The 18,457-nt window shown below is 37.3% G+C and overlaps 1 protein-coding gene across 1 annotated transcript in view; it reads left to right on the forward strand.

Moving 5' to 3' along the window:
• Positions 1-18,457, forward strand: part of DNAH7 (dynein axonemal heavy chain 7) — a gene marked incomplete at its 5' end in the record, with an annotated part of 250,182 nt that overhangs the window by 33,581 nt on the left and 198,144 nt on the right. Inside the window, 5 exons of the mRNA XM_080799459.1 lie at positions 6,106-6,289; positions 6,949-7,128; positions 11,632-11,904; positions 12,679-12,806; positions 15,261-15,339. Of these exons, the coding sequence (XP_080655585.1) occupies positions 6,106-6,289; positions 6,949-7,128; positions 11,632-11,904; positions 12,679-12,806; positions 15,261-15,339 (844 nt within the window). The remainder of the gene's footprint in view (positions 1-6,105; positions 6,290-6,948; positions 7,129-11,631; positions 11,905-12,678; positions 12,807-15,260; positions 15,340-18,457) is intronic.

Below are 18,457 nucleotides of genomic sequence, written 5' to 3' on the forward strand. Positions count from 1 at the left end.
TCTGTGAAGTCCATCTGGTTCAGTGTGTTCTTTAAAGACTTTATTCACTTGTTGACCTTTTGCTTAGATGATCTGTCCATTCAGTGAGGGGGGTTTTAAAGTCCTACTGTTATTGTATTATTATCAATCTGTTTCTTTGATTTTGTTATTAATTGGCTTATATAATTGGCTGCTCCTATGTTAGGGACATAGATATTCAAAATTATTAGATCTTCTCATTGGACAGACCCTTTAAGTATGATATAGTGTCCTCCCTCATCTCATATTATAGTGTTTGGTTTAAAATCTAATTGATCTGATATAAGGATTGCCACCCCAGCTTTCTTTTGATGTCCATTAGCATGGTAAATGGTTTTCCATCCCCTCACTTTCAATCTGGAGGTGTCTTTGGGTCTAAAATGAGTCCCTTGTAGACAGCATATTGATGGGTCTTATTTTTTTATCCAATCTGATACCCTTTGTCTTTTGATTGGGGCTTTTAGCCCACTTACATTCAGGATAACTATTGACAGATATGAATTTAGTGCCACTGTATTGCCTGTAAGGTGACTGTTACTGTATATTGTCTCTGTTCCTTTCTGGTCTGTTACTTTAAGTTTCTCTCTTTGCTCAGATGACCCCTTTCAATATTTCCTGTAGGGCTGGTTTGGTGTTCACAATTTTTTTTTTAAGTTTTTGTTTGTCCTGGAAGGTTTTTATCTCTTCTTCTATTTTCAGTGATAGCCTAGCTGGATATGGTATTCTTGGCTGCATGCTTTTCTTGTTTAATGCTCTGAATATATCATGCCAGTCCTTTCTGACCTGACAGGCTGCCATAAGTCTGCTGCCAATCTAATGTTTCAACCACTGTAGGTTACAGACCTCTTGTCCCGGGCTGCTTTCGGTATTTTCTCTTTGTCTCTGAGGCTTGTAAGTTTTACTATTAGATGATGGGGTGTTGGCCTATTTTTATTGATTTTGAGGGCGATTCTTTGTGGCTCCTGGATTTTGATGCCTGTTTCCCCCAAATTAGGGAAGCTCTCTGCTATAATTTGCTCCAATATACCTTCTGCCCCCTCCCTTTCTTCTTCTAATATCCCCATTATTCTAATACTCTTTCATCTTATTGTGTCACTTATCTCTTGAATTGTCCCCTTGTGGTCTAATAGTTGTTTATCTCTTTTTTATCCAGCTTCTTTATTCTCCATCATTTGGTCTTCTATATCACCAATTCTCTCTTCTGCCTCATTTATCCTAGCAGTTAGAGCCTCTTTTTTATTACTCCTCATTAATAGACTTTTTGATTTCAATTTGGTTAGATTTTAGCTATTTTATTTCTCCAGAAAGGGATTCTCTAGTATCTTTTATGCTTTTCCCAAGCCCAGCTAGTATCTTTATAATTGTCATTCTGAACTCTAGTTCTGACATCTTACTAATGTCCATATTGATTAGGCTCCTGTCAGTCAGTACTGCCTCTTGTTCTTTCTTTCTTTCTTTCTTTCTCTCTTTTTTTGAGGTGAGTTTTCCTGTTTTGTCATTTTGTGCAGAGAAGAATAGATGAATGAGAGAACAGAATGCTAAAAGGGTAACAATGACTCCAGAAAAATATACACTAAACAAATCAGAAGAGATCTGAAACTGGAAGGGAAAGAAATGGGAAAAGGGTGGTGAATAGAACAGAGCCACACACTAGATTTGGGGTGTATTTTGGTCTATTAGAAGAAACTGCTTCCCAGAATTTTAAAGAAAGAAAAACTTATACATATACAAAAATAAGGGTAAATACAATGGAGGGATGGAATATGACTATAAAGATGAAAATTTAAAAAGATTTTTAAAAAGGAATTGATAAGAAATTAATTGAAAAAAGAAAAAAATTAGAAAAAAATAGAGAATGTGATCAGGCAGGAGACTAGAACAAAGCCAAACACTAGATTTAGGGTATATTTTCATCTGTCAGAAGAAACTGTATCCCAAAATTTTAAAGAAAGAACAACTTATATTTATACAAAAAATAAGATTAAATACAATGAAGGGATAGAATATGACTGTAAAAATGAAAATTTAAAAAGATTTTTAAAAAGGAATTGATAAGCTGGTAGTTGAAAAGAAGAAAAATTCAAAAAATAAGTAGAAAAAGAAAAAAATAAAGTTTTAAAAATTAACTTTGAAAGGCTAAGGAATCATGGGAAAGAAAGCCATGAATTCTATGTGCTGTATTCCCCTGATGCTAGAGTTTTGCACTTCTCATTGATCGGTAAACTTGGTCTTGGCTGGATGTTCTTGCTGATCATCTTCTGGGTGAGGGGCCTGTTTCACTGATTTTCACATGTCTTTGCCTGAGGTGAAGTTGCATCGACCTTGCCAGGGGCCAGGCAAAATAATCCACTTGGGTTTGCTCCTGGTAGCTTTTGTTCCCTGAAAGCTTTCTGTATAGATTTGGAGAATGAGAATGAAAATGGTGGCCTCCCAGTCTCTGGCCCCAGAGGAGGTGAGAGGTCAGGGCCCCACTCCTCAGTGTGGCCTCAGAGAAAAGCAGTCAGTCACTCCTCTCTCCCTGGTCCCTGGCCACATTTCATGCTCACTTAGCCTGTGACTGAGCATTTCTATCTTTGGCACATGACCCCATTTGGAGTGTCCAAACCCAGCCCATTCCTGTGCCAGGATCCCATGCTGCTCCTCCCAGTGGAGGAAGGAGAGTCTCCCCAGATCTGCTAGTTGTGGGGTCCCCCCTTGGAGACTAGTGGCTCAACTGTGCTACAGATCACAATTTATGGCAACCCTGAGCTGAGAGCCCACTCCTTGACTCTGTCTTTGCAGCTGGCTTCCCTGCTCCAATACTTGGGAGCTGTGCCACTGAGCACTGCCCAGTCTTTCTGTGACCCTGAGGGTCCTGAGACCACACAGTCCCAGTGAGGGGTCCAACCCCCCCACTTAGCCATTGGAGCGACATCCCTCAGTGGAACAGACTTCTTAATGTTCTGATTTTGTGCTCCACTGCTCTATCACTTGCCGGTAGCCAGATGATAGAAGCTCTCTCTCCCCCGTGGTCTATCTTCCTAATATTGCCCTGGATTCTCTTCTTTGCAGTCCTACCTTCCAGAAAGTGTTCACTTTTCCATTCATAGAATTGCTGCTATTCTTTTCTTTGATCTCCTGTTGAGTTTGTTGGTGTTCAGAATGATTTGGTAACTAACTGAATTCCTGGGATGAGATAAAATTTAGGTTTCCTACTCCTCTGCCATCTTGCTCCTCCCCAATTTTGCTGATCTTTTAAAAAACCAAATTTTGCGTCTGTTGATTTTCTCTATCTTTTTTTATTCTCTATTTTTTCCCCTTCTCAAATCTTTTCTTCTTCCTTTCTCCTTGCTTTGAGTTTAGTTTGCTCTTTTTCCATTTTCTAGTGGAATTGTGAGTTACCGAGTTAAGATTTTTTTTCATTTTTAATGTAGCCATTGACAGCTATAAATTTCCTCCAGTTACTGCTTTCTTTGTGTTCTTTGAGTTTTGGTAAATGGTGTTTTCATTTTCATTCATCTCAAATTATTTTTTGATTTCCCATATGAATTCCTTTTTGACTGGCCATTTAGGATTGTGTTGTTTAATTTCTATGTATTTATATATTGCCAGAGTGTCCTTCTGTTACGGATTTATGATTTTTTTACGATTTGAATCCTTTTATATTTTTTAGACTGAGGACCGCCAACTGTTCTTGGTCTTCTCTCGAAGCGTCTTCCATGTGTATGCCTTTCTTTTTATTCCCACTGCAACTATCCTTGGTGGGCTCTTTTAGCCTCCTGTGTAGCCTACAAACCACTGTCATGTGAATCCTAACCCCTAATTTAGTGCTTCCCTTTTGTTGACAAAATAAGTCACCATTGCTTAACCTACCTTTTAAGGTCTTCCGCAACCTGGGCCTAACCTAGTCTTCCATTCTCAGGTCTGAAAAAACTTTCACCTTGGGCCATGCCTGGAGAAATAGTCATGTTAAATTAAACAAGACATAACTTTTAACATCAGTCTGTAACTGTTAAGTATTCAGTGGATAAAGTCTCTTTGTTCTCCTTTTTAACCAATTATTGATTTAAAAAAAATTAGTTACTCTTCTTTGTTTTCATCTGTGGAAGGGGAATTCTGGGAAAATTTGAAAGTTGTTTAGTTGCTTCCCTCTTAAACTTGTGACTCTTTGCATTACCATCTTTACACATAATTCTATCAAACTGAATCAGAGGTTAAGGAAATTTAACAACAAAAACCTCTTGAATACCATCAGCAAAATATTATGATTTATGCTATTTACAGTACTTGATGTAGCTCATTACTGGAGAAGCCTCTCTTCTGTCCTTCAGTACCCAGCTCAAATGATCCTTCTTCTATGAAATCTCTATTGTTACCCCTTAAAAATGATCTCTTCCTTCTGAATACCTCGGACCCTTTATTCTCTTTTAATGCTTCCTTTTATAATATGTATTTATGTGTTTGTCTTTTCCTCCTTCTCTTAGCCTCAAGGCACTTTGGAGACTGACTAATATTTTGCACAAAGTGTTTTGTACATAATAGGGAGCCCCGTAAATATCTTTGGGACAAGGACACAATAATTTTTCAAACATATCTTTTTATTTGTCCGTTTTCCAGTCCTGTAGCTCCAAACTTACTCCATCTCTTGTCCAAACTACCAGAAGTTTCTCAGTCCCCTTTCTTAATGTAGCGTTACCCTTCTCTACATAGTAGTTGTTAGTTTTCCTCTTTATCTTCGACAAGGACACCTTACTGCAGAAAGATCTGCCATGGCTTCATTTTAGAGAGTAAGGCTGTCCCAACTTCTTGTGTTCAGCTCCCAGTTCTACTAAAGTCCTCTCAGACTTCCCCCCACTTATTTCTTTCTATCTTCTAGGAAGAAATCTCTCTATTACCTCTATTATAGACAATGAAATTATTGGATAAATGAGCCCCACTTACCCACCTCTTTTTCTTATTATCCCACTTCTACTTCAGATCCTTTCCTCACGGTCCTTCTCATTTCATTTCCATCTTTCAATGAAATTGCCATTTTCATTATAAAACCCTTCTCTGTTACTTAAATGGAAAATTATATCTCAATCCTTTGACTTCAAGACTGTTTTTCTGCTATGACACAATTGCCTTTGTTATTATAAGAGATAAGAGGTGATGTCATATCTTTTTACATCTCTCATAAAACTGTTTCTAGCATGTAGGCACTAAACACATATTTGTTAAAGAAATGAATACATGTATTTAAAATTGAGATCTTTCTTGAAGGATTTGGCAACTCCCGAAAGTATGTGGACTCTGTTTTTTAAAAAATTCATGATCTCCTATGAAAGAAGTATCAATATTCCTTAATTTTGTAGTATTAGTGGTTTTATAAACCGAAAACTTATTATGTATCTATATGTGGATTTACCATTTTAAAAAATTCATGATCTCTTATGAAAGAAGTATCAGTATTCCTTAATTTTATAGTATTAGTGGTTTTATAAACTAAAAACTTTTTATGTATGTATATGTGAATTTACCTTTTTGTTGCAAGGTTACATATATATTTGAAACTTTGTTTTAAATCATTCTTTCAGGGTTTCACATTAAGGGGAATAAAATAATACACTTGATTTTATTGATTTGTCTTGTTTTCAAGTTGTTGTGAAACAGAATAACACATAGTACCAAGTGATTTGGACTAAATAAGCTCTCTCTTGGTTTAATCAGCTATTTACATTTTAGCTTTAAACTAACAAATCCATTCCCTAAAGAACATTTTGGAGACTGGTACATAGTATTTTGTAATATCCAATAAATTTTTATTCAAAAAGTACAGAAAGCATAGTTTCAGGAGTTAGAGTCAGGGTTTATTTTTTTATTATTTTTTTCTTTTTTTCCTCATCACATCACATTGTTGAGTCATCTTCTCTTGGCCTTGATTAAAATTTCTTTTCCTAGAAAAAATGAAATACGCTAGTACTTACATTTCAGAGGGTAGGTAATGTCAGTTAGCAATAGAGCTCTCTATGAAGACCTTTGGATGTCCAGAAGTTACTGTTAATACTTAACGTAAAAGGAGTGATTCACTGGAAGTATTAACTTTTAAAAGTCTTTTGTGCTTTCAAGGTGGTTTCCAGAAGTTCAGAATATTTATTACCAAGGTAATAAAAAAAAGCAATTGCCAACTGGTGACAGCAGTGCCAAATTGGAATCTTTTTTCAACTGCGCGGCTACGCTTATGACTTTACAGCTGCAAGAACTCACTTTGGTCTCCATGCAGGATTTCACAGACTTAATAGCACAACCACCAGTAAGTATGGTGCCATAACACCACTATTCATCCACTAATTTATTTTCAAGAGGAAGAAGATTAAAAAAAAAAAAAGACCTTTACCAGTGGAAGAGGAAGAAGTATGTCTTTAGATCACTTACCTACTTAAAAACACTTAGTATCAACCTGAATATTCAGGATATGTGGGTATCACCTAGTTGGTGAGGATTAGTGAAGAGAAGTGAAAACTCTTCTCATTGGGAAATTTGGGCCAGGATGCCTGGGGGAGGTTTCTGCAAGGAACTCTCTTCTTTCCAGAAGAAGATCCTGTTAGAGTATGAGCTGGGCTTGGGAATCCGAATGTTCTCTTAGGCTCTTTCTTGCACGACTCCAGAGCCCCACGGCTATGCACATCCTCCTTTTTCTGAAACCTTGACCCCAACTCTGGTTGATCTGAAGGCCCGGTGGGTACTAAACGCCAGCACGTCTAGCTGGGAATTGCTCTTGCACTTTTTAGTAGAACTTCTCATTGGCTTAACTGTCTAGGGCCTAAGAGGAAAGGTGAGTTCCCATGAGTTCTAACTGGGACACCTGCACTGCTTAGTCTCTCCCAATTCGTGTGTGTGTGTGTGTGTGTGTGTGTGTGTGTGTGTGTGTATAGTCACATACATGTATACATTTTTTTTTTTTTTTTGCAGGATTCTGTTAGAGCTTTTGAACATCCCGGTTTCATCATGAGGCTGATTCTTGAAAATGACACCATTAAGTTTGAACCTGAGTTCAGTGACTATATAGACATCCTTCTAAATGTTTATGATATTATGATTAAGGCTGTCAGTTTTGTGCCAAGAGTCGAGACAAAACTGTATTCCAAGTGGGTAAGTAACAAGGATATTCTGATTGCTTGAATTTTCATGATGACATTCATTTCAAACAACTTCTAAAAGGTGTAGATCTGTATCCTCTGCCATGCGGAATATAAATGGCTTGGCAACATTGGCTTATGAGAAGCTTTTAATTAAAAAAAATACAATTTTTCCATCACAGTATACTTAGTTACTTAGTCTAGTCTTGCATGGGAGTGAAACTTTTCTTAAGGGAAGGAATTAAAGCTGTGATTAAAGCTGTGTGTGTTTGAGGCAGTCAGTCGTGGTTTGCTGTGGCACTCACGCCATGCTGCACGCCCCCCTAATACTTCTCTAGCTCTCTCAGACTGTCCTCCAGTTGGTTACTCTCATATACCTTTTTCCATTAGCATTCGTGTCTGTACTCTCAAATCGCAGATTCTGCTTCCCTTCTCTCTCTGGCATTTATGTAGCAAAGCTATGCTGAATTTGTATATTTCAGCGGGAGTTACTGCAGTCTAGTATACAAGTCGAGCATGTCTGATAAGTCCTTAACTTAAAAGGTTTTCAAGCTTTGTAAGTCCAATCAGTAGCTTTCTTATTTCCTTCCTATTTTATTTTTTAAAAATATTATTTTAGAGAGCGCGTGTGTGCACATGAGCTGGGGCAGGCAGAGGGGGAGGGAGAAGGGGAGAGGATCTGAAGCAGACTCTGTCCTGAGCACAGAGTCCAAAATGGGGCTTGATCTCCCGACCATGAGATCATGACCTGAGCTAAAACCGACTGTGCCACCCAGACACCCCTCTTTTTTATTTTTAAAATAGTTCACAAATATTTCATGTACAGGAAAGCGTCCAGGAGACTAGTGTGTAGTTTTAAGTGGTAATAAAGTTACCCTGTGTACTTACAATCTAACTAGAGAAACGTAATATTACTGATACCTTTAAGCTCTCCCTGCTCCCCACCGCCCTTCCCTGACATTCCTCTCCTTCTGCCTTCTAGCAAAAGAATCACAATCTTGAATTTTGTGGTTCTTAATCTGAAAATTTTAAGATACACTTACTACCTGTCTGCATATCCCTAAACAATTTCCATTTAGTGTTTCCATGTCTTTGTATAAATGTGGAGTCCTCTTATAATCAGTGACTTGTTTTATTTTATTCAACATTGTGATTGTGAAATTATCCATTGTGAGGATATTTATCTTCATCGTAAAGTTTCTATTTTTTCATTATTTTTATTTTCTAGGAATTCCATTAAGTTGTCAAATAGGACTTGTCATTTTTTATTGCCTCCTGTATTTAGTCATATAGTCATTACTCTTTCACTTCTCCATTCACAGATCTGACACTTGCTCATGGTGGTTTATTTCTATGGGTGTTTTTCCTTTATTATTATGGGCTCATACATGTAAGAACTTCATGCAGGGAAGTCCTTAAGGCCTTAATTTAAGGTGGTTCCTCCCGAATTTGCATATTCTCCTCACAGTTACTCTGGAGGTCTCTCCAGACCAACAACCTTTTTTTTTTTTTTAAATTTAATTTTATTTATTTATTTGACAGAGACACAAGTAGGCAGAGAGAGAGGAGGAAGCAGGCTCCCTGCTGAGCAGAGAGCCTGATGCGGGGCTCAATCCCAGGACCCTGAGATCATGACCTGAGCTGAAGGCAGAGGCTTTAACCCACTGAGCCACCCAGGCGCCCCAAGAACCATTTTTTAATAAAATTCTTGCCAAGGATTTTGTGGAAAACATGGGCAGTGTGAATGCTTACCAAGTCTACAGGAGAACAAGCTGGTGGTGACAAATTTTTAAGGCGACTCTCTTTTTTCTTCTCCCCCCCAAAACAAGGTCAAAACAGGACATTTGGTTCTTCATTCAGAGGTTCTGTCACCTTTCAGCATTCTGAAATTTTCTATCACCTTTCGGTATTCTTGGCTTTCTGTGGGGATAGTCAATATGACGTCCTTCTCTGCTCAGGCTTGAGGCTTTGTTTCCTAACAGCCATTCTGCCACCCCCCCTCCCCTGCACGTAGGCCCACCTTGCTAGAGACTCATTAAAACAAAGCTTAGGCCACCAGGGATCAGCAGTCTCTAGGGCAGCTGTTCACTTCCGCACATAATTTCCTCCCAACTCGTGTGTTCCCTCACGTTTAGCCCCTAGACTTTCCCTATTATTTTATTTTGCTTCCTTAGCTATGCATTACAAAAGTTATATTTGGCATTTTTCCCCAGCATTCTTATATGTTTTGAACTAGATAGTTATTTTCAGGTTATATATTCCTCATATTGTCATAAAAAGAAGTCTCTGGAGAAATGTAGCTTACTTTGGCCTTTGTTTAATTTCAGTTCAGCTATTGTATCTTTTTCCAGGCATACCCTGCCTTTTTTCAGGAAGGATTTGAGGGAGTTTATGAAACAGACAAATAGAACGAGTTACTAAGAGTTACTAGGCATGCTCAGAGTGGAGAAAAGTATTACCGTCATTTGAATGAATATAGTTACTTTGATTTAATGGCTATAAAATATGGCTCTAAGTTTCCTGGCTTCTGAAGTGAGGAGGAATATATGACAAGTTTTAACTGGGATTAAGCAGTTAATTTAAACTGCTCAGGTCTTTTTCCCTGTTATCAGATTTTGAGAGAGAAGTCTTACATTTTACATGCGGTAATGGTTCTGAAATCCTACATGTCAGCATCACCTGGTGATATTTTAAAAATACAAATCTACCACCACCACTTCGTGCCCCTAGAGATGTGGATTCACAATGATAGCTCATTCTCAGAAATAGGTTGCCGGAATCATCTAGGGATATTTTGCTAGTAATCGGGTTTGGAAACGATGTAGAAGGTACTTCGAGTAAGATGACTGAACATGATTTTGATGACCTTTGACAGCAACGGCAGAAGTGGTTTGTAAAGGTGTTCTTATCATAATCTTTGATAGAAACTAAAAGTGAAATTAAAATACATTTCTTTCCCCATGGAAGACAAACCTATAAGGACCTAAGATGCTGTGAATCCAAGCATATCACCATCTCATGGTCTATTTGATAGACTTTCGAACACTTGAACTGTCTCATTCAAAATATCATTTCCCTTAACTCTTGATAGGAACTGATTAGAATTCATATCAAAAGTATGCTTTCTAATATAGTTCTGATGTACTGGTATCCAATTAGGTTTAGAAAGATAGACCTATAGGCTGAAGACATTAGGCAGGCTGTTAATACATTTAAGTAATATTATATAATGAGTATTGATGAGCTTGGCATTAGATCCAATAATTACTTTGTGTACAGTACACAATATAGATTTCTTTAGCTCAGAGGTACCCCCTCCTCCAGCCCCAGGAAAGATGGCACCAAGCATCTACTGAGCCCAGGGTTGTAGTGGTGGTGGTGGTGGTGGGATTCACTAATGTTCTCAAGAAGGGTCTAATTCTAACCATTATGATTTCCTAAAATCCCCCTAGGGGGCATAGCGGGCAAATGCATCCTGGATAGCTGAATAAATTATCCAGTTCTCTAAGGAGTCCTTTAATATTATCTAGTGAATGCTCTAGAATATCCACTACTGATCATAATTTTTGTTTGTTAGAGTGAAAAATCCCTTCTTCTGAATGCAAGGTAGAGCAGGTATATTTTTAAGTGTAACTTGGTTCAGGATAATAAACCCTATAGGCACATTTCTTTGCCCTCCTATTTGAAAAGAGGAGACAAGCTATTGAGATTTGTTTGCTTATTAAAAGTTGTTATCTGATCCATGATTCTAATGGTGATAGCAGAATGCACATTTTGTAACCAGGGATTTTCGTTTCTTCTAGTTGCTGTTCACAGAATCAAAGATCAAAGGTCAATGAATGAGTAAACAATTTTTCTTTGTTCTAGACAGATTGCTCCTCAAGGTGAAAAAGTTCTGTGATCAAAGAATATGATGATATGACATTGAGCTGGCTCCCTTTTTAAAAATAAAGTACAATGCAAGCACTACCTTGCAATTGCACAAACAAAATGTGGGTTTTGGTGTTTTTATTTTGTGTGTATTTTCAAGTGACAGTTCTTTCATGCACACAGGAAAACCAAAACACAACTAGGTAGCCTTGAAGGAAAACAAAAAAAGTGTATGAAACTTAGGTATTCAATATACTACTAGACGGAATCTATTTCTGCAGAGATTAGAAAATAAAAAAGAGGGACACCTGCGTGGCTCAGTCATTTAAGCATCTGCCTTGGGCTCAGGTCATGGTCCCAGGGTCCTGGGATCGAGTCCTGCATCCCGCGTCAAGCTCCCTGCTCAGTGGGGAGCCTGCCGCTTCCTCTCCCTCGTCCTGCTGCTCCCCCTGCTTGTGCTCTCTCGCTTTCTGTCAAATAAATAAAATCTTAAAAAAAATCAAAAAGACTTTGTGAGTGTATGTGTGTATACACACACACACACACACACACACACACACACACGGTAAGATTGGCATTTTTACAAAGATAAATGATAAAGTTACCTTTATTTTTTAAAATGAATGTTATTTTTCCCTTTGTTTAGGAAAGTAAGTCTAAACCAACAACCTTGAAGCCAGTAATTCTGGATGAAATTGTCGAAGCCCACAAAGAAAAGGTGAAGGAAGTGATCATGAGAGAGAGTGTGGCACCTAGGGAGCACCTCAAACTCTATGACAAGTATGACTTCCTGATCACCAGAAAAGCTGAGCAAGATGCTGATGCTTTCCTTGAAGAAAACCGTAGTTATGAGAAAATAATGCAAGAAATTCGCAAATATCAAAAACTAATAGAGGAGATACAGTACACATCTAGAAAGGTAAAGGGTCCGTTTTGTACAACTGTTCTTTGTAACTAGGATCTTTTCCCAGTTTTATGAGGATGTGTTTTTAGATCATACAGTGAAAGAATCAGACCATAACCGTCAGCAGGGAAAGTACTTGATGCCTCTCCGTGAACCAAGCATTGTGGGAAACCCAGGATATATAGAAGTAGACAAAACAGCATTCTTGTCCCCACAGAGCTGAAAGTCTAGTACTTCAAGTCTGACTTCTACTTTATATAATTTGTACTTTATATGATTTGACCCCTCAAAAATTCCAAGAGCTTAGTTTTGTTCTATTTTTGTTCTCTTGCCTTAGTGTTTATAAATCTTTCAGAAAATTTGGTAATCACACCAAAATGTGATTACTTCTGTTCCATAGGAGACTGGTAATTTAAGATTTTTGTTTGTCCTTTTTCATAGTTTCCAAAATTTCCACCCGAAATATGCATTACTCTTCTGTACAGAGCAGATACAACATCTAAATCCCCCACTGTCTATTTAGCAATAACTCAATTCTCCAAAGTTCTTATGTCCATTGTTGTCCTGAGATAGAATTGGCTTCCAAGATAACAAACTCTTGAAGGAGATTTATCCAGAAGATGGTTGTAAAATACAAATGCGAGGTTAGAAAATCCTGCCTGCATCATATTAAACACACATGCACACACACACCACACACACACACACCAAACAATATTGTGAGAAAGGCAAAATTGTGGGAATCTCTTCTTTTCATGTTCATTAAACTTTTAATACTTAATGTTGCAGACTATTCGTTTAGGAATGTTTGAAATGCGCTGTGAGGAATTAATCAGAGCTTTGGTGAAACGAGCAGAAGTTATTTGCGGAAAACTTATAGCTAAAATGTTCCGAGATCATCAGGAAGTAAATACAAGGTATTTATGTGATACTGGTATTTTTCTTTTCAGGGTGTTGTTAGATAGAATCAATTGTCATTCAAATAAATTTATAGATTAGAACAGTGTCATCAATGACCCTCCAAGAAGATGATGTCACACTTACTTCTACTTGGCTTTGTCATTTTATGATTATTATTAGTTTTTCACCACAAATGCACCTTCCTGATTGCTTGAAATAAGGCAGTAGTGAGAAGTGTTTGCAGTTTTGTTTGCATAAGTCAGATAGGTATTCTCTAACATCACTAATGTTTTAAGTTTTAAGTTTGTATAATCAATACACAAAATGGATTTTCAAAGTGGATTTACCCAATAGTTGTCCTAGGTCCTAATAGATCCTCAAATTTAGAATTTCACTCACTGGGATTACTCTTCAAGGCTAATAACTTGTTGTCTTAACGAAAAACTTATTTTTTTTACTAACCTGGGGAATTTTAGGAAAACTGGCTCATGTTAAGTAAACTCACGGAATGCTAAGGTATAAACAGAATGCCTCTGTATGTAGGCAAGATGTAGAACTAGTCTTGAATCAACAACTGGTGTTCGTGTTGCTCTGGGAACCTTTTTTCTGGTATCAGTCACATCGAAGACCCCCCCCCCCATCAAAAATTTTGTAATAGTTATGGTATTATAGGAAAAATTAGATCATTAAAAAGAAGATTCAGGCTGCAAAAAAGCCTGAAGGATGCTTGTATTAGGCACAAGAGTAGGTGCTTATATTCTAAATATGAATATAACAACTGAAGGAAGAAAGGGGAAATAGAAACACAAACCGGTAAATTACAGTAAGGCTCGGTAGATACTGTAGTGAGCCACAGACACAGAACAGAGAAGGATGTGATTCATGTCCTTCACAGCAGAGATTGGGCAAGTGGGAAAAATCAGGGCAAACTACGAGGAAGATGATATGTGAATTCATTTTAGAAGATGAGTACTGGGAGTCTACCAGGTGAACAATGTAGATAAAAGAATTCCAGCTAGAAAAAGTAACATGTAGAAAATGGGATGGTGTTATTTGAAGAACTGGGAGTGATCTGTGTCTCTGGAAAGAGGAAGGAGGAGTGAGGGGTAAGGCTGAAGCCGGACAAGTACCTGCATAGCCAATCTAGGAACCAGAATCCCATATTCAACTGTAAAAGCACTTTTCCTCTAAAAGTTCCGGGAGAATAGTGAAAATGTCTTTTACTTGTAGCTCTTCATGCTGAGTGAAATATTTATTTTAATTTCATAGCTATTTTCTCTGTCTCTTAACTGTCCCTTCTGAGGTTGTGTGATTGTACTTTGCCCCTCTTTCTCCAAACCATGCCTCTCACCACACACTGGATGTACAAGGGACATATCAGGAATATTAGAGGACCAATCAGATACAAGTGCATCGACTTCTTGCCCCTCTGTGTCTCACCTCAATTCTGCAAGAACCCTTCATTCCTGTCTCCCCATATTTTTGGGAAAGAGTCTGTCACACCATTCAAAGTTCTCTCTGCCTATGGACTCAACCCCCTTGGCTCCTATCCTTCTGGAGCTGGTTCTACCCATTGCCCATGTCCTCTGTATCTCACTAAAAATCTCTCCTCTGCTGTGGATTCTGCCTCTCAAACTTACAACCATCTTCAGAACCCTCTTTCTTCTTCTTCCACACTCCCCACTTCAACCCAAATTCACAACCACGCTGTTTCTTTCTGCTTCACCTCACAGCCATCCTCCTCCCCCCCCCTTTTTTTTTAGAGAGAGAGGGTAAGGAGAGGGAGAATCTTAAGCAGGCTCCATGCCCAGTGGGGATCCTGAGGCAGGGCTCAATCATATGACCTGACATCATGACCAGTGCCAAAATCAAGAGTCAAAGTCTTAACTGCCTGAACCCCCGAGGTACCCCAATGCAGTCAATCTTCTTTAAGAAATTTCTACATGTTTTATCTGGCCTTTTTTGAGCTTCTACCACTTTTTTTTTTTTTTAATCTCACAGTAAGTTCATTATATGAGCTACAACCCAAATAAGTAGGAAATGTTTGCATATGACTAGAGGTTTCTGAGCATAGAGGTCCATGTTAACTGTTCGCCATAAGTAGAGCTAATCACTCCCTTACTTAGTACTACTTTTTTGGTGCTATCTCAACTAAATCTCTGGTAGAGCCCCTAAAATTCTAGGTTGGAAGTGATCGTTTATAGCCCTGTTTTCTATACAGGATTATGAACTGCTTGAGAGTCATTATTACATCGTCTACAATTGTCTCTCTCTCTGTCACTTAGTATTATAGTTGCAAATGTAAGAGATGATCATTAAATGTGTATTGAATGAATAATGGCACAAATTTTTAGATGTCATATAGATAAGATCATCTTATTTTGTTTTTCACATAATGGCACATTTAGTATATAAGAATATATTTAAGAATAAAACTTAGTTACATAAATTGATTTTGTCTGGTATTTCAGATTATGTGATGAATTTGAGAAGATAGCTGAAAAAGCTCTTAGCACTCCTCCAAATACAGCAGAACTAATGGAAATGAAGGTATTATTTATAAACTTTATAGTCATATGTGTGTAAGTTAATTGTTTCCCCAGCTGTTATTAGTTAATTATCAACATGATAATACAATAACAAATCACTACAAAAGTTAAAAGAGGCTTAAAATAATGTTTTGTTTTGTTATTCTTAGCTCATAAGTCTACAGTTTGGTGATCCAGGCTGGTGCTCCTGGCTGGTTCTGCTCACAGTTAGGTCACTTACTCAGTTGGGTCAGCTAGTTCTCAGTTGAATTGACTAGCGAACCTATCTTTGGCAATTTGACTCTGCTCTACTTGTCTCATAAATTCCAGCGGGCTTACTGGACATGTTCTCACGGCATGGTAGAGACACAAAACCATGCCCAGGTGTACAAATGCTTTTCAAGGGACTCTGTGCATCACAGCAGTTAACATCTCATTGGCCAAAGCAAGTCACATGGCCACAGCATGAGAAGATACCACAGGGTATGGGTATTGGGAGAGGTGAAATATTAGAGCTGTTTGTGTACTGTCTACCAATATTTTTGGGAACAATATTAATACTTACTACCATGCTAATAGGCATAAACCAGGACTGTTTTGGGCAACCTGAGATATGTGGCCATCCTTAATTTTTTTAATCAAATATTTAATCTTTAATAATTTGTTTTTATAGGCTATTTTGGTTATACATTAAAAGTTTCTGTGGTAATTTGCCAAAATAAGTTTTTTTTTTTTTTAAGATTTTATTTATTCAGAGAGAGATCACAAGCAGGCAGAGAGGCAGGCAGAGAGAGAGGGGGAAGCAGGCTCCCTGCTGAGCAGAGAGACTGATGCGGGGCTCGATCCCAGGATCCTGAGATCATGACCTGAGATGAAAGCAGGGGCTTTAACCCACCGAGCCACCCAGGTGCCCCCAAAATAAGTTTTGAGCATAGGATTTATGCTACTAAAAATATTAGGTTAGTCTCACTTTAATCATTTTTGGTGTTCCTTCTGTGTTAGAAGTCTGCCTAGTGGTAAGTAAAACAGTATAAAACAACTAGCTTATCACCATTTTATTTTACTCCTTTTTCATTCTTATAACAACAAGCTTTTATAGGACTTACCCCATTTTCCACCCAGCATTCCCAAGATCTAAAATAGAATCTTTTCTTTTTAGATTGTAAAATAGGTAAGCAAACCCAGCAAAATACGTAAAATCATTCAAAACTTTGTATAGGCAAGAAATTACAAAAGAAGTGTAAGTGCTTATGTACATTCTTTAAATTAATCATTTAAAGAAAAGTTTTTAAATCATTAGAACTGACTTTACATATCAACATTTAACTAAAAGAATTCTGTTTTCTTTAAAGTTTTTGTACTTGGATTGGTGTTAGCATGTGAATGCATGTGTATGTGTATTTGATATACACGTCTGTATATGATCACTTTTAGATTTTTCTATTTTATATTAGTTGTTGTAGGGTGTCAAGTGACACTCTGATCTTGGATGATTATAAAGTAGTTGGAGAATTCCATAACTGTATATGCTTGTGGAAAAAATAATGCTGAGTAGGAAGAGTGTCATTTATTTACCCTCCTAGCCATCACTGGAAATATTTACAAATTTGGAGTTATTTGGTGTGAATTTCTATCGTTCATAACAATCTGTAACAGAATTAGCAAATAGGATTCATTAACTGATATTTAAAATATTTCTGCATCTTAAAAAAGTTTAGTCACACAAGAGTAAAATAACTTCTCAGTTTATGCAGTACTGAAATCAGTCATTATCAGTTGGGGAAATAAAAATCCATTCATTTGAATACACAGAAATCTGATTAATCATATTATAAAAGTATATTTTCAGTTAGATATTTATTTACTTGTGGAAACCACCATGGTTCCCATCTTATTTGTTTGGATTTGTAACATAATATTTAGTCTTGTTAGAATGATATATTAATGAAAGACTTTTAGACAGTGTTGTTTTTTTCTTCTTTATTACAAAAGTAAAATTTTAAATAATATGGGATTTTACAAAGTAGAAAGCAGAAGCAGAAGTTCATCTTTTCCCATAATTCCTTTCCTTAGAGTAATGATTTTTTTAGTGTGAATTCTGCTCTTTCCAAACATAAACTCAGTATTAAGTCTAAATAACACTAGAGAGAGAGAGAGAAGAGAGAAAGACAGAAAAATGAAGATTAAATGGACTTTAAAAACATGAGAAAAAGAAGCATTTGCTTCGTAGATAGGGAGGTGTAGACATAGACAAGGGGAGCTGGATATAAGTAGTTACAGGTAAGTGCCAGTCTTCTCATTTTTCAGCAGGGAAGCAGGTTTCCTTCAACATTTATATTATTCAGATATATAAGTTAACATGTGTCAAAAGAGCTTAAAGAGAGCTCTCTGTGTGTGCACATACATGTGTACATGTCTGCGTGTGCTCATGCACACATACATACACACGCCGTGCATTCACCACCACTTCCCACAGATTTGCTTTTGCAAAAACAAAATCATTACTCTGCTGCAAGTTACTTTCTTCACTTAACAATGTACCTTCTTTGTATTTCTCCTAGGTAACAAGGAATCTTAGTTTTTTCCAAGATCAGTAGCTAATTACTCTAATATAATTTATTAAATGATCTGTCAGTTGACTTCTAATTTTATTTTATTTATTTATTTTTTTTTTTAAAGATTGTATTTGTTTATTTGACAGAGAGAGATCACAAGTAGGCAGAGAGGCAGGCAGAGGGAGAGAGAGGGAAGCTGGCTCCCTGCCGAGCAGAGAGCCGGATGCGGGTCGATCCCAGGACTCTGAGGTCATGACCCGAGCCGAAGGCAGCAGCTTAAACCACTGAGACACCCAGGCACCCCGACTCCTAATTTTAAATGCATCTTTTCAACACTCAATTTCCACACGTACATGGATCTAGTTCTGACCTCTGTTCTTCCTCCTCTATTCCTGGGACAGAACAAGAACTATTTAAATAACTGTATCTCTATGTATTATATTTTCATATTTGGCTACTTGCTATCATTTTTTTTCATGATTATCTTTCCTACTCTTAAGTATTTATGATTTCAGAGACTGTCAGAATTATGATGAATTTTGTTTTTTAAATTGCCAATGCAACTTTGATTGAAATTGCTTTGGT

The sequence above is a fragment of the Martes martes genome (genome assembly GCF_963455335.1).
Source record: "Martes martes genome assembly, chromosome: 3".
Taxonomy (NCBI): domain Eukaryota; kingdom Metazoa; phylum Chordata; class Mammalia; order Carnivora; family Mustelidae; genus Martes; species Martes martes.